This window comes from Seriola dumerili, unplaced genomic scaffold, assembly GCF_002260705.1.
Source record: "Seriola dumerili isolate Sdu_G_001 unplaced genomic scaffold, Sdu_1.0 BDQW01000219.1, whole genome shotgun sequence".
Lineage (NCBI taxonomy): Eukaryota > Metazoa > Chordata > Actinopteri > Carangiformes > Carangidae > Seriola > Seriola dumerili.
Window position 1 is genome coordinate 6,159,397 of NW_019174474.1, and position 25,304 is coordinate 6,184,700.

A 25,304-nucleotide genomic window follows, 5' to 3' on the forward strand; every position below is an offset into this window, starting at 1 on the left:
TATTGTGGAGATTACAATGATAATTTGTTTGTAGCTGCCCTTCATTGGCTACGACCTGGGGGGGGGGGCGCCGGAGGCGCCGGGCCGACGGGCGCTAGCTCTCTTGCTGGGCGCAATGCCTGTGCCGGGGGGGGGGGGCCGCCGGGCGGCATAGCTCTGCTTGCTGGGCGCAATGCCTGTACGCGGGGGGGCCGGCGTGCGCCACGGGTCATCTCTCATATGCTGAGGTGCCACACCATTAAGACTAGTGTGAATGTCACAACGGAAAAGTTTGTCCCAAGTCCACATGTTTGGTGTCTATCGGACTCGGCTCGTCACGCTAAGTAACATATGTCAGCCCCAGGCCCTTCCTGAGTCGGCTCCCGTTCCAAAGGGCCACCATGGGCGGTCTCTCATATGCTGCCGGGGACACGGTTAAATTCTGTGTTTTAATAATTTCCAAAAAATTTTTCTGAAAGTTCCACAAATTCACCACCACCTGTTGATTTGCAAAAAAAAAGTAATAAAAAGTCTTCACATGTGTTTATTTGAAGTACCATAGATACTCCACTTTTTTTATAGAAAATAACACACCAAACTGATGGTAATGTTCAAGTAAGAATGAGGTGATGTGATTTTGTAACAGTACAGTTGAGTTAACAAACGGTAAGTGTTCTGTCTTTACAGGTAGTGAAATAATATTAATACAGAATAGCGGTCAGAATCAGGTAGAACATTGTTGCCTATAAAAAAGAGCATTACTATAGATTGACATTTTTATAAATATCTCATTGCTATTGAAATCACGCTAGAGCTTCCATATTCAGTGTGAGCTGTGGGCTTGTTCTGACTCGGTGAGGAGATCGATGTCAAGGTTCATTCCAGTTACAGCCAGTCTCAGAGACTGATGCAGGTGTTGATCTGTGAGACTTGATCTCGTCGGATTTTTTATCAGCTTCATGTGTGAAAAAGTTTGCTCACAGATATATGTGCTCCCAAAAACTGTGGACATGCTTTGTTGCGTGCTTTCCTTATGTTGGGGTAGGTCTCATTTGGAGGGCAGCATAGTACTTGCATCATGACTGTTGGGGCTGAATACGTCTTTCAGCACATCACAGGTCTGCAACTCAGCCAGCTCAAATTGAAAAAGAGAGCAGGGTGTCCGTTAATGTCGTTCTCAAGCAAAAGGGTTCTGGAATGTGCGGATTTCTTTAACGTGGACATGAAGCTTCACGGGAACCGCACACCGAACTCCACCCCTCAGTTTCCAGTTGCGTCTTGGCACTTCTCGGTTGGGAACGGGACCGCCGGTTTCTCAGCTGAGGGCTTCGAGTAGCAGGGAGATGGTCTGAAGTCTTGTTTTTGCACCTGTCCAATAAGCAGCGCTAGTTTAAGCTCAAATACTTTGATGTGGGAATACATGTCAGATTAGTTTTCCCTTGCCTTGGAGCTGCAAGTTGAGGCCGTTAAAATTTCTGACACATCTGTTAATAAAGGCGAGGTCCCATTTCCATTCTGTGTCGATCAGCTCTGGGACAGTTTTTCCCTTTGTCAGGAGAAAGGCATTGATTTCGGGTAGCAGGTCGTAAAAACGCTTCAAAACTCTGCCCCGGCTTAACCAGCGGACTTCAGTGTGGTAAAGCACGTCTCCGTGGGCTGATTCTAGCTCGGAGAGAAAGGCTTGGAACTGCCTGTGTTTAAGTCCGTTTGCTCTGATGAAGTTTATGCAGGACACAACCACCTTCATGACAGATTCCCACCTCAGAACTTTGCAGCTTGACGCTGGCTCGGTCACGATCAAAGTCACGTCAGAATATACCATTGTGTGAGGAGGTGAAGATGAGCCACTATTAACTATAAATAGCTCATAACTATGGTCAATTTTAATTAGAATGCCAACCTTTAAGTACGGATATGTTATGATGTTATGATAGGAAAATGCAATTTAATAAAAATTGGTTGATGTTTAGAGGGATTGTCTGGGATCGTTAAGTGGGCCACTCCAATTGCTTTGGCGGGCCGGATGTGGCCTGCGGGCCGTAGTTTGGGGACCCCTGGTTTAGATGTTATCTGCTCCTTTTCAGAAACACATATCTAGCAAAGCCATTTTCACAGCAGACCTTCTGCATCCTACAGCCCCAGCTCCCTGTCACCATGAATGAGAGAGCATAAATACAGCGACTGCTTGGAAATAGTCTCATATTATATATAATGACACATGGCAAAGCTTCCCACCATCACTCATATCGCAAAGTAAATGAAAGAATGAAAACAGTCATTGTGGAGAATATAATCAAAGCATTATACAGCCTGATCAAATACAAGACGTCCGTCGTGTATCAGCTTGTGAAATCCAACACCCACGCCATGGGTACATACAGTGGAACTCCATTAACCTCTTGTGTCTAGTATATATCCAGCTTTTGATCTACTGTACCACCTGCATGAAAGAGTAATATTAGTTATTAGAATATTACTCTTCTACCTGCATACTATTCCATCCAAAGGCGTCCAGAGCCAGTTTTTTAATGTTTATTTACTGCTCTAAATGTAAGAGCGAAGACTAGTTTTCAGATTAGGGCCTAGTTTAGGGCTGATGTTAGGATTATATCAAAATTCATCCTACATTGAAGTGACGCCTTCAATAAGATGATACAATTTTTGCAGTATATGAATGCTGGATGTGTCCGCATGCATAAATAGACAGTACAGTGTCATGTACTGACTCTGTTTGGTTTGTGGTTACATTGCGTCATGTCCAGAGAAATTGTGTTGGGTGACATGTTTACATTCTCCAGTAAATGACAGGACAATGACTTGACCAAATATGGTGCCTTGTCCTGAGGAGGCGAGATAAAAGCATTACCTCACTCTGTCCCCTTTGCTTCTTGTGATAAGATAAGGGAGGTCACATTGGCTTCAGTGAATAGAGCAGCTCTAGTTCAGCAGCCTTTTATCACAGCTTTGTTGAAGCTTTGTTGGGTCTTTTCTCCACAGCTTGTCTTTCGGACAAATCGTGTAGCTTTTGCCATCGTCCAACTCACATACTAATGATTTTTTTTTTTTTTTTTTTTTTTTTTTCCCCACTGTGGTTGTCTTTTCTCCAAAAAGAGGATTTGCTACTTCCAGTTTTTCTTTTCAAACTACACTTAACGCCTGCCCTTACTAGTTATAGTGTCTCTGACCTCTTTCAATCTATTTTAAATGGATATAGAATGGAGGCATTCAGTAAAGTGTCATTTCATTTCATGGACCTTTGACGGATAAAATTGTGGCATTGCCATATACCCTTGTGTCTACTTTGACGCGTCTGAGCCTCCCTGGATATATTAAGCTGTCTGGCTGTTTTAGCTGAATGCAATTCAAAGCCAATAAGTCATTCGCACACATACACACACATTTCATGTGCACATGCAGATAGTATTCAAAACAGCTGCATCTTGATGTGTGCAGCCTCTCTATAAATGTCTTCCCAGGCCTCTGGCTCTGTGTTCACTCAGCCTGTCCTGGCTGATTCCCGTGCCTGGCATCACATATGTGGCCACAGCTCCTTGGTCTGAGGATATGTGCTGTGCTGTCGGACCATAATGGCCTTTTTATAATATTTGTATGTGCTATGTTTGGCTAGTCGAATCACGGCAGCACTGAACAGATATTTCAAAAATATGTCTCAAAATAATGTTTGCTTCATAAGGAGACGCTGTGGTGCAAGCTTTTTGTTTGTGTGTTTTTTTAACAAAACTCATTGACAGTTGACAATTGAAATTGCTATTTGCAACGCAATTCGCCTGCAAATGTCTGCACAATGTTAGTATGCATTACTCTGTGCCAAGCCATCTGTCTGGCCACGGTGCTGACTGTGTGTTTTTGGCCACTGTGGAAGTTTGCAGGTTCTCTGGCCTGTGTATTAAAGGATAGAGAACGAATATGTTCCCATTTGAAATTAGTGCTCCTTCTGTGTTCCCGCGGTAGTGTTCCACTGCAAGAAGTTAACGACACTGCAAAAGAAAAGGTGACTTGTAAATTGCTCTAATGTGTAGCTAAACTTCAAACTAAAATAAACAAGTCCATACCTAAAGTTGTATTTATCATTTTTAAATATCAATTCCAAGAAAAATAACTCCTGCACTGGATCCCTTCATATTAAAACAGAGACTGGTGAGCAGCGGCAGTGACCCATTGCTACATTAAATCACAGAGGAAGCACTTAGTGTCTTGTAGGTCTTCATCTACATTTGTCTGATGTTACCATTCAAATATAAAAATGCAATAGGTTAAACTGTGGCAGGTCTGTCTTCATTAGCATTGATGCTCAGCTTTCTCAATGTCATATCAACGCCAAGGCATATCCATCAGTAATCCATCAGTAAATCTTCTCACTCATATCTTTGTAGTGTGGAAAGATGCATAGTCACTCACAGGAAGGCTACTAGTCTTATAGCTGCATTTTCTTCTGACTTTAAATGACTGACAGTCACCATTCAGCACCCACTCTGCAGTGTTTCAGCACATAGCGACATGATTGATTTGTATGGACGAGCTTGTAGAGCTCAGTCAGACGTTTGTGAAACGCATAGCAGTGAGCTAAAATGAATGAGTGGGCAGGGCCTAAACGAGCCGCTCGCCTTTTCACAGACAAAGCTGTGATCTATGCCTCAAGCTTTTTCATACATTAGATATTTCTTTAATAACCAGATAAATTAGCTGATTTATGCATGTGAAGTGTAATGAATCTCTAATGCATATTAGGTTGTTACTTTATTGGAAGCTGCATTCTTCACAAAAAAAAATGGCTGCAGCCACATTACTGTCCCATTTCAAACACTGCTAAGAGATGGCCTCGCCACACAATGAGTCCCAGTTTAACCCCCGAGTACAGATGTTGTTCTTTAGGGAGCCATCAGCTCACCATCAACTGCTGCCGTTAACACAATAGGAAATGAGCTAGTTAGCAGTAAAACTAGGTAGTTTAACCTCTTGATAGCAATCATAACATTTTAATTACACTTGTGATGTGTGACGCCCTGCCATATGTTTTGCCAAGGTCCTTGTATAAGGGCATGTCTGTCAGTGAAAAATAAGCCCTGCCAGAGCAGTTGATAGCTTGCTTAAAAATCACTTTAATCCTTGTAGTTGTTGACAGGCTGGGTCATGTAGTAAATGATTTGTTAGGAAGCAACTTGACATTGTTTTTTTTTTTCCCCCACACCGTCCTTTTCATGCCTCTGTGACGGCCGCGGCCGGAGGTATTATGTTTTCAGTGCCGAAAGGGAATTTCTTCAAATTTGGTACAAAGATTCACTTGGACTCAAGGATGAACTGATTAGATCTTGGTCATCAAAGGTCAAGGTCACTGTGATCTCACAAAACACATTTTTGGCCATAACTCAAGAATTCATATACTTATTATGACATCATTTAACACACATGTCTAATAGGATAAATGATGACGTGAGGATGTTTTAAAAACATTTCTGGTCGTTTTTCAGTGTTGGGGAAGCTAGTTTAAAAGCGCAACTTTGCAAGCTACCAATTATTTTACACAGGAAGAAGTTGAACTATAGCAAAGCTAGCCAAGGTAGAAATCCAGTGTGGTTAACTATAGCCACTTAGAAAAAGTAGTTCAAACTACTTAATTAAAAAAAAAAAAAAAATCAAATGGACAACATACATGTGATACAAAATAACAAATAATAACAAAATATACTTTACAGTTTATTGCAAAAATGCCTTCACAGGTCATAACATAAACCAAAAAACTAAAATACCCCACTATTTCTGGGAGAGTGCAAGGAATGTCAGCTTTGGTTTTGCATCCAGTAACTGCTTCAGTACAGCCACGGTGATTCTTCCTCCAGGCTGAGATTCAGGAGATTTATCCGTGATGATGTTGTGTGAGCACTGATTACCACCCGCCCATGGCTTTCACACATGCACGGGGGCACGGGCATGCCTTCACAACGGTCAGGATGAAAGAAAACGGAAGCAGGGCTTGTCAAAAGGGGTTCAATTACAGTAGAGAAGCTATGGTAAAATAGCAATTAAAAAATCATTACTTTCCTTTCATGGCCAAAAATCGTTTGTAGTTTCAGTAGTTAACTATTCAAAAAATGGCAAAAAAAAGTAATTTAACAACTTGAATCACTGTGCACATATGAAACTAGCTGAGCTACCAGCAAGTTACTGCAAAATGTAGTTAAATTACTAGTTTAATTACATGTAGTTCACTACTTCCCAACACTACCATTTTTCAACACTGTAACTCAGGAACAGTAGGGGAGATTGTGACCATATTTCCTGCAATTTGACTGGTTGGCAGATGCATATGACCACAAGGCGGTAATTCTAGTTTTGTTCTGTGTTTTTCTCTTTGACATTGTAAAGCTGAAGTAGTAAACTAAAAAAGTACCGAAGAAAGCAGTCATCTCATGCTAAAATGTTTTAGAGTGAACAAAGCAGAGAATTAGCGGGTGGGTAGTATATCACAGAGCTACACAGAGTCTAATCAGGATCCCAGCTGGAGGCGTAGCTGTGCTCTGACCCTGTGAAATGACTTTGTCCTCTGCCTCATCATCAGGGAACTTGGGAGATCAAAAAGGAAGTAATTTTCAGCACTTCCAAAACAGTGTGGATGTAATTAGCGTTGTTCCAATAACATTCGCACAGCACGTCTCTGAGACAGGTGTGAAACTCTGCCCCTCCTAATCAGATATCTGCACTGTAATCAGGAGACAATCTTAATGACCTATGTTAAATGCCAAATGCTCATTCCATGCCATCCATTCTCCAGTCTGATCGCACCGCTTCAGCCCCAGAAATCAGCCCAACAAATTAAATCCATTTCACTAATGATTACTTTTTCTTTTTTTTTGCCTGGAATGATACAAAGCTGTAAAGGTTTCAGTGTAGACTTTTCATTTTCATGGATCTGTAGTTGATTAAGCTCATTTGTGGAGATGGAGTGGTTTTCATTTGTGAAGAGTTTTAGTGTATTTGACATCTAGAGAGGGCTCTATAGGGAATTTGTCTTTTCTATGAAACTCAAGAGTCAAGACTGGTCTTAAAGCATTTATGAGAGACTCAGTGAATAATTCATGTACATCGATAACATCTCATATCTGGTTTGGATGTCCTCTGGCTAGTGACTGTCAAGGTGAAGTTAGTTTTAGACAGGTCATCTTTGATTGGAAGAGTCTGTATGCTGTGACTTTGTAGCCTGTGCAACAGGAGAAGAGATTTCCAATATTATAAAAAAAAGGAGCTCTCTGAAGTAGGTGAGTTTCACAGAGGAGGATTTTGGACTGTATATTAACTATGGTCTCTGTGTCTCACAGCTGCAGTACATAGATCTCAAAACTTGTACATGCTGTGATATAGTATAGAAGGCCTAAACATTTATCCATGAGCAAATTGGTAAACTTTACTTATAACCCCTGAAAACTGGTTTATTGACAGTTTACTTCAACGTGTCTGCTCCTTCATTAGGACTCTACAGGTGTGTTTTTATCAGATTTGATGGAGAGTGGTGGTAACGGACGCAAACCACCCCACAATTGTCATCAGATTCTGATACAAATGTCCCTAAAGTCTGATTCGTGGTAAGGACGTTATATGATTGTGTCTTTACACCTGAATGTGTTGCTTGATACTTTTTGTGCTGTGTGGAAAAAAATGTTTTACTTGTTAATACTTCTCATTGCACATTATGTTCACAATGAAGGTCGCTGTTCTCTGTTCATCCCTTATAGGTTAGCCTTGAATTCTAAAACTATTTAATATGGGAAGGAACATCAGGCTTCCTGGCACTTATTGTTACAACTCTAACACGAGTCGGCTGCAGTTACAAAACGGGCCATTGAGTTTATCCTTCTCCTCTGACTGCCGTGTATTTTTAGCAGCACTTCAGCTACAGTATTGTTTAAAAGCCCAGCACAGTTCAGAGTGTAACAAAAAAGAACTCCCTTTGGTTTTTTTTGGGGGTTTTTTTTTTTTAAACATTCAACAGTTAGTTGAATAATTACCATGCTCCCACTTGATGTGGAAAGTGTGTCTTTTTAATATTCTTCTTTTTCTCACTGCTTTTCTTTCATGCACGTTGTCTTTCCCTCTTCTCTCTCCCCAGACATGGAACTCGATGTGCAGGGGAAGTTGCAGCCGCAGCCAACAACGGTGTGTGTGGTGTGGGCGTGGCCTATAATGCTAAAATTGGAGGTGAGTGAAGCATACCCTTGGGAATTTTTTGTTGAGAACGTTGTTTAATTTGAAATATTATTAATGTAAATGAGTTTAAGATTATTATTTTAATTTGAAATAATAAGCACAATAATATTCAAACTAATTAACGTAGAAGTGAATTTCTTTCAGATAGGATCCCTTTAATCTGGGACCTGAATCAGAATCACAGATTTAGCTGTGTCTCCATTATTTTATTATAGACCCAGTAATGGATTTTAATTTGATATCCATAATGTTTTTTTTGTCTGCATCACTGACACTACTACTACACCGACTGACTGACTCTATTGTTCGCAAGTGAAAGTGCTGCAGAGACAGACAAGCGCACACAATGGACTGTCCTTGATTGATTACCACTGAGAAGAAAAGATAACTTTCTACAGATTTTTCACAGGAAATGACTTCCTAGCTTCCTTAAGATTGTTGTGTGTACCTGTAAAAAAAAAAAAAACTGTGTCTACCATGTATGATATAAAGATATAAACAGCTGCGAACATGTTAAATGCCTCATCTTCAAGACATTATGGAGATTATGTCTCAAACGCGAGCAGATGTCAAATTTAAGTTTCTGACAGAGTGACTCTGATCTTAATTCAAACCAGCACACGTTATAATTCATCCCACCATTATTTGGCACTTTGCCTGAAACTCCAGTCTTTCTTCCACCAATTAGATAAAAAGCAAGCTCAATTTTTAAAGTGTTTTGTTGTGTCCTTAGTGATAAGGAAACAACCTAAATTTAGTATTATACTGATGCCAAGGAAACTGATTTCACAACCCAGTGGACATCTGTTCATACCACCGTGTAAATCATCTGCCTGAAAAGCTGGTCAAAAATAAGACTGTTAGTGCAGGCTCCTGTTTAAACAGTAATAAAGCTGTCAGCATGTGCAGATATGCGTTAAGAAAGAAGATATGTGGAGAAAAAGGATTTTTTTTTTTTTTTTCTCCTAAAAATTTGTGCACTTGACAAAGTATTCCAAGGAGGCTTTTAGTAACTTTTGTCACCAAACAATCTGTCAATGACTCAGTGGCAGCCAACAAGACTCAGCGGAGCCCTGAGCAGTCCCATTCAGTCCCGTTCACAGATGTTACTCATAATTCTCCTTCTCTGTCTTCATTACCATTCATCTCCCGACAGAGCTGTGCATTGGCCCTGATCTCATAAATTACTCCTCTGTGAATGTGATCATGGGGTCAGTGGATTGTTTATAAACAGCTGTGATTTGCTCCCAAATACCCATGCTACGTGTGTATGCACATGTGAGCATAAGCGGTTATGTTTGTTGGGACGCCTAAATGTGTGTATCCTCACTGAGCAATGACTAGCGATTAGTGTTTAAAGCCTGTAATCGACCCTACTTGGCTCACTCAGTGTTTCCTTCCACCTCCTGTACCTGTTTTCACACACACACACACACACACACACACACACACACACACACACACACACAAATACAGCGGCATCTCTGCCTTCTACCTCTGACTTAGTGGAGCAGCAGGGAACTCGCACAGCAGTGTCTTAATAAGGAATCGTCAAGCAGCAGGAAGTTGATGAGAATTGTTACAACAGTGATCATCATTACTGCTGCAATGCAGCCCGCGCATTATGACCACTAGAGCAAACATTGTGCTTTATGTCGCATGCTTTCCTCAGTTATGTTTTTTTTTTTTTTTTCCCAGGCTGCTCAGTATTCAAACTTGTGTTATGGCAAATCCCCACGCGAACAGAGTAATTACTGTTTTGGCAGCATTCCTGCTGGTATGTGTGTGTGGCTACAGGGCCAGCCAGGGTCATCTAGAATGGATTATTGAAGTCTTAATGTGGACGTCATCAGTCGTAGTGTTGCCTCTGAGGTCTGGGGTTCCTCTTCCAGTAATGGACCGTATTTTGGATTATTTAGTTCAGAGGACTGATCTGAGGCTGCTCACTTCAAAGGGTTGCGTTCAGGTATGATGAAAGGTGACATTTGGTGTTACCCTGTGGACACACCAGTGTGTTGAAGGCTCTGTAAACTCTCAGTTCATTTATATCTGTGTGTGTGCGTGTGCGTGTGTGTGTGCGTGCATGCGTGCGTGTGTGCGTGCGTCTTTCTCTCTTCTACAGTCTGTCTGTTAGATTTGTCCTTTCTGTGTGTTTGGTGCAGTCAGTAAATGGTCTTTCTAGGTTTAACAACCAGCAGGGTATTTTGTTTAGATGGTGGTAAAATAGTGTAGTATCTGTCAGGGTCACATCTGTGGGTGAAGCTTTGCACACTTACTCATTAAAACTGGATCTCTCTGAAGCCTTTGGTTTTTCCTGTGAAGTCTTTTATTGTTGCTGTTCCCATTTTTTCTGGGTTTTTTGGGGGTTTTTTGTTGTTGTTGTTTTATTGTTGTTGTTTTTGTGGCTGGAGATGAAATGGGAATTTGCTGTCTGACTGATTTCTTTCACTCTTTTTTATGACAAGCTTTCTCTTCTTGTCATCTTAGTTTTGACACCTCTCCATCTATTTGAAGCTAAAATTCATACACTCACCATCTCTTTATCATCTGTCACTCTGACTCTATCTCCACCACTTTTCACATCTCTAGTTTGGTAAACAAATCTGCACTGTATTTCGTGTTCCTTTTACAGGAGTTCGTATGTTGGATGGAGAGGTGACAGACATGGTGGAGGCCCATTCCCTTAGTCTCAACCCTCAGCACATCCACATTTACAGCGCCAGCTGGGGCCCAGAAGACGATGGCAAGTCCCTGGACGGCCCTGCCAAGCTGGCTAAGGAGGCTTTCCTCCAAGGAATCACAAAGGTGAGTCCGAGCATAAGTTTTGGCTTTTAATCATGTTATATCTTCCTGTTTCTTATTTATAGTATCACTATCAAATTCACATCAGCTCTTTAAAGGAATACTTAGACTCTTTGAGAGATGCTTTTATTTGCTTTCTTGCTGAGAGTTACTGTAGATGAGAAGATTAAATCTACAGCCAGCAGCCAGTTAGCTTGGCTTAGTGTAGAGACTGGGAACTGGGAGTAACAGCCACCCTAGCTCTGTCCAAAGGTAAACACGTCCACCTATACCCGTATATATGTTGTGTGTGTATGTATAAATATATGTGTGGGTGTGTCATTACAGTTGTGTGCCATTTTTGTGTCAAACAGTGTTTCCCATACCTTTGCCCTCTACAGTTGGGGTTAGGCCGTGGGTTTGATTCTAGTTAGGCATATTGCAGAGATAACTGGTTGGGATTCAGTTTGGGCTCAGGTTACAGTGGAGAGAAACTTAAATCGATGGGGAAACAGATTTAGACACAACACAAGATAACTTCCTAGTCTCCAGCGGTAGCCTATCAACAGGACCCAGCCAACTAATAGTCAAGTAGGCAAATAATTCACTGTAAAACTTTCATTTGTCGAATGAGATGTGACAGTTTCATAGTTGAGCTTTAGAGGTGCTGGTACGCGGGTTTTGGTGCACAAGTACACAAAGCCAGGCAAGCTGTTTCCATTCTCTATGTTAAGCTAAGCTAACTAGCTGCTGGCTCCGGCTTCATATTTACTGCACAAGCATGAGAGAGGTATCAACCTTCCCATCTAAGTTTCCGAAAGAAAGCGAAAAGCACATTTCCCAAAAGTCAAAAGTTTGTTGTTCTGCTTCATAAAATATTAGCCTGTTGTGAACATTTTCCACCTCCAAAATTATACTGTATCATTACTATCTGTGAGGTGTAGTGTAGAAAAGGACAAACTCAAGGTGAGTTTGTTAATTGCTCTGTGACAAGTCCTTTAGAGTTGGACAGAGTCAAACATTAAAGAGTATGACATATGATCTGAGGCTAAAGTCATCATATCTCATGGTTAAGCACTGCTACATCAAAAGACGTCAGCGGAACAGCTAAATGATAAATGTGAGATGGAACAAAATAGAAATGGAGCCACAGTCACTGATGCAGAACAATAGCTAGATTCAAAGGCCACAGTAATTGGCGTGGAAATGAATGAAACTGCAAATTTTAGGTTGAAAAGAATGATTCATATATCATATCCCAAAATGTGAAATGCTCCACATATCACAGTGCGTTAGTGAGGAAAAATTGCCTGACAGCAGCACAACAGGACCTTTCTGATTCAGCGTGTGTTCTGGCAGTGAGATAACCCGTGGCACTGAAGTGTTATCATCTGTCCTCTGTAACCTGCAGAAAAGGCAGCGTCGGGTCATAAATTGGGCTGGAAGGTTTAGGAGTATAAGCTACAGCTTCACAGCTCTACTGTTAGGATACAGTACGATGTAGAGCATTTATCCCAATTTCTGAACAGCGGTCATTTGTGAGATGGACATGTAGGAAAACTAAATGGATAATCCTTTTAAAAACAAGCTCATTTAAAGTCTGTGTTCGTGTCAAATTGAGGCCACTTTTGTACACTTAGCAAATGAAAACCATGCCAGAGAAAACAGTGTTGCAACAACAGTGATAAGGAATTAAAGATTCCAGTATCTTTGTATTTGCCCAGACACCACCAACACTGAAACTGAGGACGTGACAGGACTCAAGCAGACAGAACAGAATGGACAGACAACCACAATCTTTAACAAAGGGAGAAGCAAAACATTCCATTCCTGCAGCTTTTTATATCACCGTGACTGAAAACAACACGTTTTTTGTTTTGTTTTTTTTGTATGTGGGTGAAATGGTATACATTTCTTTTCTCACACCTTTTTAATTTCTTTCTCACCATCAGCAATGCGTTTCTGCTCTGTACGTGGGATGTAAGAGAGGTCCCTCCATTTTATTTTATCTCTTTCCTTCACCATATGTATTTCTTGGTTCCATGTTTTGTTCTCTAAAATGAATATGTTATCCACCCACTTTGGTTCAAACTAGGTACAAGAAGAAGAGTTTTAATCTTTCGGTTTTATTCTGAACATCACAGTGACTGCATTGCAGCTTTCACTCTTTGATGAAAAAGTCACGTTTTAGTGTTTAACTGACTTTTGAATGGCAGGGTGTAATGGATGCCGAATGGAAATGTAAGTTGTGAGTAAAATATAACAATAAAGATACCTTGATTTATTTGGTATCTCACATGAGATCACATCAAAGACAAAGAGATGATTAAATCTAACAAAGAAGAAAAAAAATGTTTCTAAATATATTGTTTGAAAGAAGAAAAGTGCAATAAAACATGACAGTAAAGGTTACACTAATTAAGGTCAAATTAAAGCAATAAGTCTGTAAGACTTTAACAAAAGAAAACTGAAGTCATTCTCCACCCAGAGGCTGTTTCAGAGCTGTGGAGCCCTGACAGCAGATGCCCTGCTGCCCTCTGTCTCTGTCTCCAGCCTGGCCCCCAGAGACACTTGGCATCAACTGGTCAGCAGACCCCAGGCTACAATCTGCAGTGTAGTGAGAAGAGAAGGTCAGCTGTGTAGGAAGGGGGCAGACCAACCCATGCCTTAAAAATAAGCAGTAAAACTTAAAAATCAATCCTCAAGGTCATAGGTAAGTAGTGCAGGGAGGCCAAAACTGATTATAAAAAAAAAGTGCACAGATTTTCCACTTGTTTTGTACAAGCTGAAAGTGCTCCATCAATTCCTGGGGCATTCCAGCAAAGAAAGAGTTACAGTAATCTAATCAGCCAGAGACAAATGCATGAAAAAGGGTTTGTGTGTTTTGGAACGCAGGGAACAGTCTAATCTTAGCGATGCTCCTGATTTGACAAATGACAACCTTTGTTACTTTGCTAAAAAAACGTTTAGTGCAATTTTATTCTGAGTCATAAACCACCCCAAGATGTCTAGCCGGCTGCTGGCAGTCCCGACCTAACTGAACTAAATGTGTGTCTCATGTAGTTGGTATATTTTAGGAGCATACAGTCTCACTGCCAGATATCATGTTGTCATTTATCAGGCCTAAATTATATTCAGCTTGAGTAGATTTTGTAATTACATTTCTTCTATTTGTTATCTGATGTTCTGCCGCAATAAGCCGGCTGATATTATGATGTATTAATAAGAGTTGTGCCTTCAGCGGTTCAGTATTTCTGGAAGAAAGCACATAAATGACAAGTCGTTTAAGCGGCGAGACAAACGTCTTTGTCAATGGCCATTTTTCACACTTCGCTCAACTGAGTGTTACTCTCTCTTTCTTCCTCTCTTAATGTGCAGCATGTGGATTGCAACTGAATGAACATATATCTACTTTCATGCCGCAGGGACGCAGCGGACTGGGCTCCATCTTCGTCTGGGCCTCGGGTAATGGTGGCCGGGAGCAGGACAGCTGTAACTGTGACGGCTACACAAACAGCATTTACACCCTGTCCATCAGCAGCACCACGCAGTCCGGCAACGTGCCGTGGTACAGCGAGCCCTGCTCTTCCACCCTCGCTTCCACCTTCAGCTCTGGAAACCCGGGGGAGAAACAGATAGTGGGTGTACACACACACACACACACGTACACACACAAACACACACACACGCTTTGAACATCTCAAATGTGTAGGATTGTTTTTACACTTTAAATCTTTAGCACACTGTAAATGTCAGCACTGTGAAAAATAACCATACATCTCATACTCTGCTTTTATCAATCACCTTTTCGAGTGTACGTCCATATTAATCTTGTCTCTCTCTCAAATCAAAAATAGGCATCAAACTGTCAGAATCAGAGTGAGTGGTGTGTAACATACAGTGAGGAAAGCTGACAAATTTTGAGAGATGCCACACGCTTCCTTCAAGCTGCTTGTCAGCTGAAGAAAGACTTGCCTCAGGGACATACAATAACATTAAACAACCACAAATCTGCCATTCCCTTCAAAATACACCAGAGGCATGCTGCCGGCGAGCAAACACAACTCATCAAATGGGTAAAATTGAAGTCATTTTAAAATATACCAACACACCGTCGTGGCTTTGTGTTGTTGCTGCAGCAGTCAGAGGCTGTCATTTGTTGTATCAGTGAGTTCATGCGGCTTTCTTTCTTTCTTTCTTTCTTTCTTTCTTTCTTTCTTTCTTTCTTTCTTTCTTTGTCAGCCTTTTGTTTTTGCCACATTTGTGTCTAGACTGTCAAATCACAAGCAGACCAGGCTTTTAAATAAATTCGACATGAACTAACAAGTAGCTCATTTACTGGACAGATTTGGTCACTTTTCATCTCTTGAGGTTACGGATTTTGCAAAGGAGAGCCAGAGAAAAACAAAAGTGGCTTCCAGCATCTCTTACCAGGCTTAATGGCCTTGTCTGCACTTGGTGTTGCAATTAAACTTGTCTGGTGTTCACCCCGAGAAAGAATAAAATGTAGCTGTTTGTAAAGCTAAACACATCTCCACAGTGTGGCAAAAAATACAAAGTTCACTAATTGCCCCTCAAGGCATCGGGCTTGATACAGTGTTATTATTGTAGCAAAAACAGATATTCAATTAGTTTATATTGTAATTTCTCAAAATTTGGATTTCAGATGATCAGTCTGCACAATTACAGAACTGATTGTTACTGTGCTGCTGAGCAGTTAGAAAAGGCTTGGTTAATAACTTTATGTAACTAATTGCTTCAGCAAATATGTTTGCAAAGGTAAAAACATAATCAGTGTAGGGCTGCAACCATCTATTATTTTCATTATAGGGTAAACTGTTGATTTTTTTTTTTTTTTTTTTTACTCACAGTACAAAGCCCAGAATATCCTCATGCTGGAGAAGCTGTAACCATCACATATTTGAATTCACCGATAACTTCAATATTAAAAGTGCTGACAACCGTCTGCTATTTGACTAATAGATTACTTGTTCCAGCTCTAAATCATTGAGTGCGATGAAAACAGTGAATGAAGTATGACAGTGTTTCAGTGTTATTTTATCCAATTTTGAGATCTAATAGTCGGCCAGCGTTGACACCTGCCCTCCCTTTGTTTACTCCTCTGACACGTAGACGTCTCTCTGCAGATAATGGTCATTAGTGCCACAATCTGTCAGGCCAAAAGTTGCAAACCAAGAATCTGTCCCTAACCTTCACAGCTCGCTTTACCCTGTGGCTTCTTTGTCATTTCTGACATGTCCTCACCATGACCCAGACAGGCCTCATTAACGTGCTGGCACTGGCAGAGACGAAGAGCAGAGGTATACCCAGAGTGCTAACATACTTTGTCTCACCACCACCCGACCTGGCTGGGCTGATTTGGCTGACATTCACTGCCCCGGCTGTGACCCTTTGGCAGTGATCCATAGACCTGAGACTGAACCTACCTGCTCATTCTCTCCTACGCCCCCTCCTCCTCCTCCTCCGTCTTCTTTCCATATCCGATTGCTGCAGGCAGAGCTCCCATTGTCCCCGGTCATCCCCTGTCTTAACACTCAACCCCCTCGCGCTGTGCTTCTCACACATGCTGAAGTGGGAAAACTCACTATGTAATATTAACTGTCTTTCACCCTCTGTATTTCTGTGCACTCCTCTCTCTCTTCTCCTGTCTCCAAGGTGACCACGGACCTGAGGCAAAAATGCACAGACTCTCACACAGGGACGTCCGCTTCGGCCCCACTGGCTGCTGGGATCATCGCTCTGGCTCTGGAGGCCAAGTAAGTGAGAGCAACACAGCCTCTCCCTGTAACCACCATAGCTATTTTTGTACTTGATATGATTTCACATTAGAAAATCATAGCAGTAAAGATTTTTTAATTTCATTTTGTTGTAAACCTCATCTGATAGCTCCACCGTGTGCTTGTTTATGAGTGTGTGTGTTTGTGCGTGTGTGTGTGTGGATGTGCGTGCAGTCGTGTATGGGAGTTGGCTTTGGCATGAATCCCAGTCTAGAAATTTTTTCCTCAGCAAACTAAGCTTTTGATAATCAGTTAATTAGCAAGACAAATCAGCAGCTGCAGCCCGCATAGAAGTGCGAATACCTGTCGGGCCGGTAGTGAAGATTTTCAACTCCAAAATATCTCTCATTATCGTTCACTCAGGACTCCAGATGTCAGAATCCAAGTTTCTGTCAGCAGCTCTACTCTGTTGTCCATTATAGTCGAATCTCGTGTGTGTTAGGTCCTCTTATCAGGCTGCACCCCTCTGCTCTGCATAACTCTCCTCATTTCCACATTAGTTATTAGCTGACAGGTGTCACCGCTAATATCATAAGAGAAAGGCAGTGACTCACCTCACAGAGCTCAGGTTTACACCATGTAGACTATCTGTCACTTTCAACAGTAAACTAGAGTCAGTATTTGTCAGTGAGCAACCTCACCCACCACCCACCCCCCAAACACACACACACACACACACACACGCACACACACGCACATATCTGCACCCCTCCTGACAGGCAGCAGTAATAACAGGGTAGCTAGTTTATCAGACTGGGACCACATTGGAATTCACAGAGATGGAATCATTTAATAGGCAGAGTGTTTTGACGCTCTGGTGTTTTATTATTTTATTATTTTCTCCCATTCGTTCTTGACTGAGGTGACAGTGAGTGAATTGTGAATTGTGTGTGTGTGTGTGTGTGTGTGTGTGTGTGTGTGGGAGGGAGGGAGGGAGGGAGGGAAGGTGGGGTGTGTCTTGTCCATTAATAACACATAAGAGGATGTGAGATGTGAATGCTGATGCAGAGACTGGCGTAGGTGATGTGCCACAGTGCAATTCTGTGTCTATTTCTGTCGACTGTGGTGTTGCGCTCAGTAAGCAGTGATGCATGATTTGATTATCTTAACCCACAGAGCAGGTTTTTTTTTTTCCCCATCGGTGACTTAAACGCTGTTCAGACGTTTGCTTCTCCACCGTGCCTCCAAATAAATCTATATTAAAAAAAAAAAAAAAAAAAAAAAAGGAGAAATTTATTGGGCTTCAGAAGGTGACCCCATCTCCCCAGTCCCAGACCTCATTAGAAACTATCATTACAGAGAGTCTAGACACAGCCCTCCACGGTATTGTGTCCACTGTTTTACTGTGTTCCCTTAGCACAATAGGTTATGATGTACCTTTAATACTGGTGTTTTACGCTGACGTTACAACCTTAATGCGAGCTTGTACTTTTGTCATTGTTGACTGACATATCCCTCTGGGCTTCCTCTACATCTCAGTATAGTATTTCAGAAATGTATAGCTATCCATTCCTATATATGCTCAGCTGCATCATATTTCAGGCATGTCCACAGGCTCCTCGTATGTCCTCTGCGGTATTGTCATACAGTTGAGGTCGGCGACACCTGACTTTTCTCATAATGTGCATAATGTAAAAAGTAATATCTTCAGCTATTAGATGACAGAAAGTCAATACGGTTGCTCTGCTTTCCTGCCTGTACCTGTGCAGTATGAACCTGACCTGGAGGGACATGCAACACCTGGTGGTGAGAACGTCCCGGCCGGGACACCTCAGCGCCGGAGACTGGAAGACCAACGGAGTGGGACGCAGAGGTAGAGGCTGGCGATCTGGAAGTGTCATATGATGTTACATTTGTGCCTCAATCCTGAGCACTTGATGGAGTCCAGAAAAAAAGATTTTCTTTGGAAGCACATGACTAATATTTTATAGAGAAACTGTTACCACTAAGAAGAATAATTCAATTTTAGCAAACAAAAATCTATTCTGTTCCCAGTAAATTTATTTTCCTGTTTGGTTCGATACACATAGGCACACAATAATAACCTCCCTCACTTAGTCTCAGACTCCCTACTCTGTTGTTACTCCCAGACCTTTGGATGCTTTGCCCACACAGCACTCGCTCAACCAGACAGAGCATTACAGTGTGGTACAGTTTCAACCAGTCAGAAGATTGGGGTAAAATTGGCCATTTGTGAATCACGATTGGCTGTTTTGGTGCCAGTTTCTCTCTCTCACCACCACCACAAACCTGCCATTCTCTTTACCCCTCCATGTATTTATTTATTTTTTCACAGTGAGTCATTCATACGGTTATGGGCTCCTGGATGCTGGTGCCATGGTGGCTTTGGCGCAGAACTGGACAACGGTGGGGCCACAGCATCAGTGTGTTCACACCATGCTTGCAGAGCCAAGGTTAGAAGTGTGACCAGGAGTGTGTGTGTGTGTGTGTGTGTAAACTGCAGTAAGTTTTAGTCTCATTATGAGCCCTCGCTGTTCCATCATGCCGCTCAGCCTGATAGATGCCACCACAGTCTTCCTCGGAGCCGGAACGCTTGTGTGAATTTGTAGCACTGCGCTGTTGTCTGTGTCCATTTCTGCAGCCACACAAGATTAACCACTCCCCCCCTCCGCTTGTCAAACCTGCAGAGACATCGGCAACAAGCTGGTGTTCAGCAAGAGCGTGGATGCCTGCTGGGGACGACCGGAGTATGTCAATTCTCTGGAACACGTTCAGGCTCGCCTCACTCTCACCCACAACCAGAGAGGAAAATTGGCCATTCATCTCATCAGCCCACTGGGCACACGCTCCACCCTGCTGTTCCCCAGGTACACTGTAAAACACGCCACTATACACACCAGCAGCCAAGCCCTGATATAAATCTCTCTTTGCCTCACACACACAAACAAACACAATATGCATGTACCATAATTTAACTTGTGCACAAAGACTCGAAAGCATGCTCTCTGGGGGAAACCACCCCCCCCCCACCCCCCACTCTTTCTGCATTTGAGCCCAGAAAAAGTAACACAAGCACGTCGCCTCTCCTCTGTTCTTTCAGGCCCAATGATTTCTCCTCAGAGGGATTCAACGACTGGGCTTTTATGACCACCCACTCATGGGACGAGGATCCTCAAGGGGAATGGACCCTGGAAATAGAAAACGCAGCGGCTAATGGACGTGACTATGGTAACCCCACTCCCCATCATTAATTGTTCAGTCTGGGCACATCAAGCCTACATTTATGCCAGCATTCAGTGCCCCCTCATCAACTCAAGTCTTGTCTTTTTTTCCTGCTTCTCTAAATAGCCTCTCCATGTTTTTTTTTTCTGTCACATTCCTTCTCTAATGACGCAGTTTGTACCAGTTTTGGTTCCGGGGGGAGCTGCTCTCCGAAACACATCCAGATTAAAACTTAACAGCTGCTGGGCAGAGAGGGTTTCTTCTGCAAGAAAGTTTGTGTGCAACCTTTTGATTAGCAAAACTTGGGTATCATGAGAATGTATTTTTTTTTGTTTTTGTTTTTGTTTTTTTTTTCCAACAGTCACTCTGCTTTTTCTCTCGAAAGGCAAACGGCAGCATATTGTCATGAGGAGTTAACTCGTTAAGTCCTAGAGCTGTCTTGTGGCCGTGTTTACCCAGAGCAGCAGGGGAAATGAGATGGGAATGCATCTCTTCCTCTGCTGGTGTTGATCCTCCTCCTGTGTTGTGTTTGGTCCGCTCATATCTCTTGTTTCCTTTCCTCCCACTCCCACATCCTCATCATTGATATTCTCTTCCATATCTTAATACTCCCCACCTCCCTCATTTTTCTCTCTCTCTCTCTCTTTCTCCCTCCCTCTCTTTCTCTCTCTCCTTTTCTTTTCTTTTAGGTGTGTTGAATCAGTTCACCCTCATCCTGTGGGGCACTGGACCCAGCGTTGTCAACCCCTCATCATCTGATTTCCCTCGGCCGTCCAACAACAGCTGCAAGACCTTCGATGCCCAGCAGATCTGTATCGGTGAGATCTTACGAGTTTCCGCTGACACACAAACTTTGAACGGGAGCCACTAAAGTTGAATGGGCTCATTTGTATTGGCGCTGGCACGCAGTCATTGTTACAAAACAGGCTCTGGGTCAGACTGCGTTGAGTATTTTAACTTGTGAAAAGCGAATGTTGTGAATACAGATTGCCTGCTACACAAGCCTCTCGTGCATCTGTTTGCACACGCTGTGAATATGCACGTTGCCATATGTCGTATTGGTTTGAATCATGGTGTGGGACGTATGGAGGAGCAGCAGGGGAGATTAAAATTGCGTCAGTGAAAAAGGTGCTACGTTGTCAACAACTGCTGAAGTGGATGACTCCCTCATTGAAAGGCAGATGAGGTTGGGAGCTTCTTTGCGCTTCTGAGCATTCAGACACTTTTTTCTACAAATCAAATCTATTATTTCACTAATTACCACTAATGCTTAATTTTACCAGTCCCCAGATTTCTAATAAGTTTCTTAACACTCAAGGTTCTCGGAAAGAATTTAGTAATTTGGTGATAGTTCTAGAGAGAAAAGGGCACAATGTTCAATCCGCTACAATTTCCATTTACTACTTGTGGCCTTCTTTTAACAAATTAACTGTCCTGACTGTTTTAAATGAAATTACAGGCAGATATACAATTTCACAAATGTAGATAATAAGCTTTCTAACAAATAAGGGAGTATTTACATGAGTTTAATTAGATCTCACTTTTTTCAGTCATTAATATTTTAACAGTTTTTGGAAATCCACACCTGCTTATAGACTTTACCCAATTGATATGTACAGCTGTTGTTATCTAACCCTATATTTTTTTTCTTTTTTTTTTTTAATTTCCTTATATTTAGTAGCAGATTCCATTAAAGCTGACACAATTAGTTGATTAATTCATTAGTCAAACAACAGAAAATTAATCTATTTCATTGCTGTGAATACTAAAAAATACTATACTAAAAGTACACACCACTTTGGGCCCTGGAAAATAATATATTTATAATAATACTATATAGAACATATATATATTATATATATATATATGTATTATATGTTAATACAAATATATATATATGTTATATTTGTATTTAACATAATATATATATATATATATATATATATTATGTGTGTGTGTGTGGTGTTTATATTTGTATTAACATATTAACATATATATAACATACCGTATATATACAAATATAAGATATATAGATATATTTAAGATATATATATATATATATATATATATATCTTATATTGTACAAATTTTCTGACCTTTAATAGACCAAACAATTATTTGATTAATAGAAAATTGTCAGCAGATTAATCGATAATAACAATAATAGTTTTTTGAGAGATTCTTTCTTCTAAGGAAACTATCTCTCCATCCAGAGTGCAGCCCCGGCTTCTCCCTCTTCCTCCAGGGTTGTGTGAAGTTGTGTCCGCCGGGCTTCACCTCTGGGCCGCAGCTCCTCAACCTTTCCCTGGAGAACTGGGTGGACTTGTCCTCCGTCCAAGCCTGCCTGCCCTGCAACCCCGCCTGCCTCACCTGCTCTGGAATTGGACCTACAGACTGCTTGTCCTGCCCACCTCACAGCCACCTGGTCCTCACCTCCTGCCTGCACCAGAACCAGGTCCAGCGCAAATCCCCTCTAGCTGGGGGGCTCCAGGGTGACAGAGCCCAGCCAGACAGGGATATCACAGCAGCAGTAGACGACAACAGTGGAGAAGGTGAGGAACCCCCAGGGCTCAGCGTAGCTCCGTCCACTCAGCTACCTGTCGTCGTGGCAGTGCTCAGCTGTGCCTTCATCCTGGCTGCCTTCGTCGGGGTTTTCCTCTTGCTGCAGATGCGCTCAGGTGGCACTTCTTTGGGCTGGAGGACCAAACTGCCCTCTGTGTATTCAGAGACGAGGGGGGTGCGGGTGGGCTTTGGTTTTGGCTTTGGCCAAGGACGGGGGAGGAAGACACGGATATGCTACAAGGGGATCCCCACTGTGTGGGGGGACGAGGACATGATCGCCTACGAGTCTGAATCAGACGCTGAGGAAGTGGAGGGTCACAGCGAGAGGACAGCTTTTATCAAGACGCAGAGCTCCATCTAGCTGAGCCTGTATCTGCTGTTGAGGTTTCTGACACCACGATATTCTGGGTGTCGCCAGCATCTAGACCCGACTGTATGGAGCTGATACATGAAGGAGAATCCTACAGCCACAAAACACAGGCCTTACTGTCCCATCAGCACCCCGTCCAACTGCATTAAAGAGTCCATCATTTGTTTTTCATTTATTTATTTACATTTCTTTATTTATCTAGTTAGATTAATATTTGATGTCAGATGTATTTATTAATCATTTGACTCTTCATCACAAATTTAAGGGTTTATTCAATTATTTCACTTTGTTTTAATTTAATGATGCACTTTACCATATTTTGCCCAGTTTATGAAAGCAATTTAGTGTTCCTCTCCTCCACTACTTAAAGCTGGGGCATTGCAGGAGATAGTTATTACAAAGTGGTCAAAATCAAAGCAGCAGGGGCGGAGAAATCCTGAGATATCCTAGTCCTAAGTACAAGTAAAGCCCCACAAACACAGACTCCTACATTTCCCATAAGGCAGCTCAATAGAGTTTTTAGTTAGATCCTTCCTGCCTGGTAAATTCCTATTTCTTTCAAACGCAACACTCCAGGTTTGTGTTGCAGTCTTTCTGAAAAAAAATGTAGCCTCAGAGCCCAAGCCAAAAATAACCCTGACAATATCATTATATGGGGTACTCTCTGCAATGAGTACTCTGAATTTGAAGTGTAGGATGGGTGAAGTGCTCCTTTAAATCTGTACTTCATCAGATATGCATCTGATTTGTCCTCAACACTGGTTGTCTGAATAAATTGGCTTTGTTACATTTGATTAGATTGTGGGCCAGAGGTCGTGACGCGATGCTCATTAACAATAAAGAAAAATTTCTGCAGCGGGCTGGGACGGCGTAACAAAACATCCCGCAGGCTGTTTGATAAGCAGACAAGTGTGGAGGATGCTCTGTTTCAATCAAGCCACAGTGGGAACTGCCACAGAAGCACAGACACATCAGATGTATCAGTCAAAAAATCTTACAGGCTTATAGCAGTGCAACACTATTTCTGGGTGAAATTTAAGAGAACACTTAGCTGACCTTTACAACATGTTTCTGCTTGGTTACTGCTGGTGAGACATAAGTTTATTTTCTCTTCATTTTCCCCCCAGAGCATATATTGATTCTGGGGCTGCTCTCCCAGAACGTCGTCATCAGGGTAAAGCTTTTCCCCTTTTCTTTTGAGAGCACCATACATTGAAAGACAAATACATACTTTATTTCACATCGATAACAGTATACACTTGCCGCTAACACAAGCTGAATCAAAGCCTGTGGCTGTAAAGGCCAGAGTGGTGACAGAGATTAAAAAATGAAGAGTTCTTGTATTGCATTTTCTATGTTTGTTTTATATCCTTTTTTATTTAACTGACAATGGATGTTAATATTGTGGAGATCAGTTTCATGATGGAATAAAATGACTTTGGCTGTTGCATAGATGTGCTGCTTGTGTCTCTCCTGCCAGATTTTTTTTAAACTTTTATGTTTTTGTGCGTCTTAAATTCAGCCCCTGACACACAAAGGCAACCCAAGAGAACAGATGGTCCATCACTTCTTCATAGCTGTATATCATTGTTGCGAGTGTGCTACCCTCACTCTGGGCGTTGAGCTGTGCAAAGGTGCCAGCATTCTGTCGTCTCCATGCTATCCAGTTGCAGTGAGCGTGCTGCCAAAAAAAAAAGCCTTACAAACAAACTATTTTCTCAAGCTTCAATATGGTGGCCCCTTGAAGTTTAAATTAATATAAATGGAAGCAGTTTGTATGCATGTGGGGAAAACAATGTCAACTATCTCCGGTAGCAGCTTTGTTCATTAGCAGCTTTCCTCTGTAACACCCTCTACAGAGGCTGGTAACTGGGTTCATGGGTGAAGGTACATTCATTCTGTGGCCCATAATTAGATCTGCCGGGAGAACTCGCTGCACAATTCTGTGCCACTCGGGTGCCGCATGCTTTGCATTATAAATACTGTATGTGTTACAGTAAACGTGTGTGAATGGGCTCATGTTCTTAAAAAAAAAAAAGGGAGGGGGGGGTGAGCATGAAAGCCTTTTATCTCCTCGGTCACACTTTCATTACATGATTCTGTAAGCTGTGTATTGGTTTTCATGTTTTTCTTTTTGTTTTTTGTATGCTCTTTAGCTTGTATTAATTAGCTGTCATGTACTGTCCCATGCTGTCTACTAACTAGGCCTAGCAACAAGAAATATTAGATCAATTAATAACAGCACCAACATATCAGCTCCCCATTAGCAGATTTCATATTCAGATCAACTGGACACTGAGGTTCCAGACTCATTATTCCAGCAGGTCTGAGACTATTTGTGCTGGATCTGATGCTCAAGGATGAAAGAACTTTTCTGTGCTGAGCTCAAGAAAGGTGAGACACACAGTCGG

At 41.9% G+C, this 25,304-nt stretch overlaps 1 protein-coding gene across 1 annotated transcript in view; it reads left to right on the forward strand.

The window, feature by feature from the left end:
* furin (furin, paired basic amino acid cleaving enzyme) overlaps window positions 1-24,341 on the forward strand; it is an 84,529-nt gene extending 60,188 nt beyond the window's left edge. Inside the window, exons 7-16 of the mRNA XM_022754566.1 lie at window positions 8,102-8,190; window positions 10,832-11,004; window positions 14,406-14,618; window positions 16,657-16,757; window positions 18,488-18,591; window positions 19,075-19,192; window positions 19,427-19,606; window positions 19,840-19,967; window positions 20,651-20,779; window positions 22,175-24,341. Of these exons, the coding sequence (XP_022610287.1) occupies window positions 8,102-8,190; window positions 10,832-11,004; window positions 14,406-14,618; window positions 16,657-16,757; window positions 18,488-18,591; window positions 19,075-19,192; window positions 19,427-19,606; window positions 19,840-19,967; window positions 20,651-20,779; window positions 22,175-22,884 (1,945 nt within the window). The 3' untranslated portion in view covers window positions 22,885-24,341. The remainder of the gene's footprint in view (window positions 1-8,101; window positions 8,191-10,831; window positions 11,005-14,405; window positions 14,619-16,656; window positions 16,758-18,487; window positions 18,592-19,074; window positions 19,193-19,426; window positions 19,607-19,839; window positions 19,968-20,650; window positions 20,780-22,174) is intronic.
* Window positions 24,342-25,304: the final 963 nt, after the last annotated feature.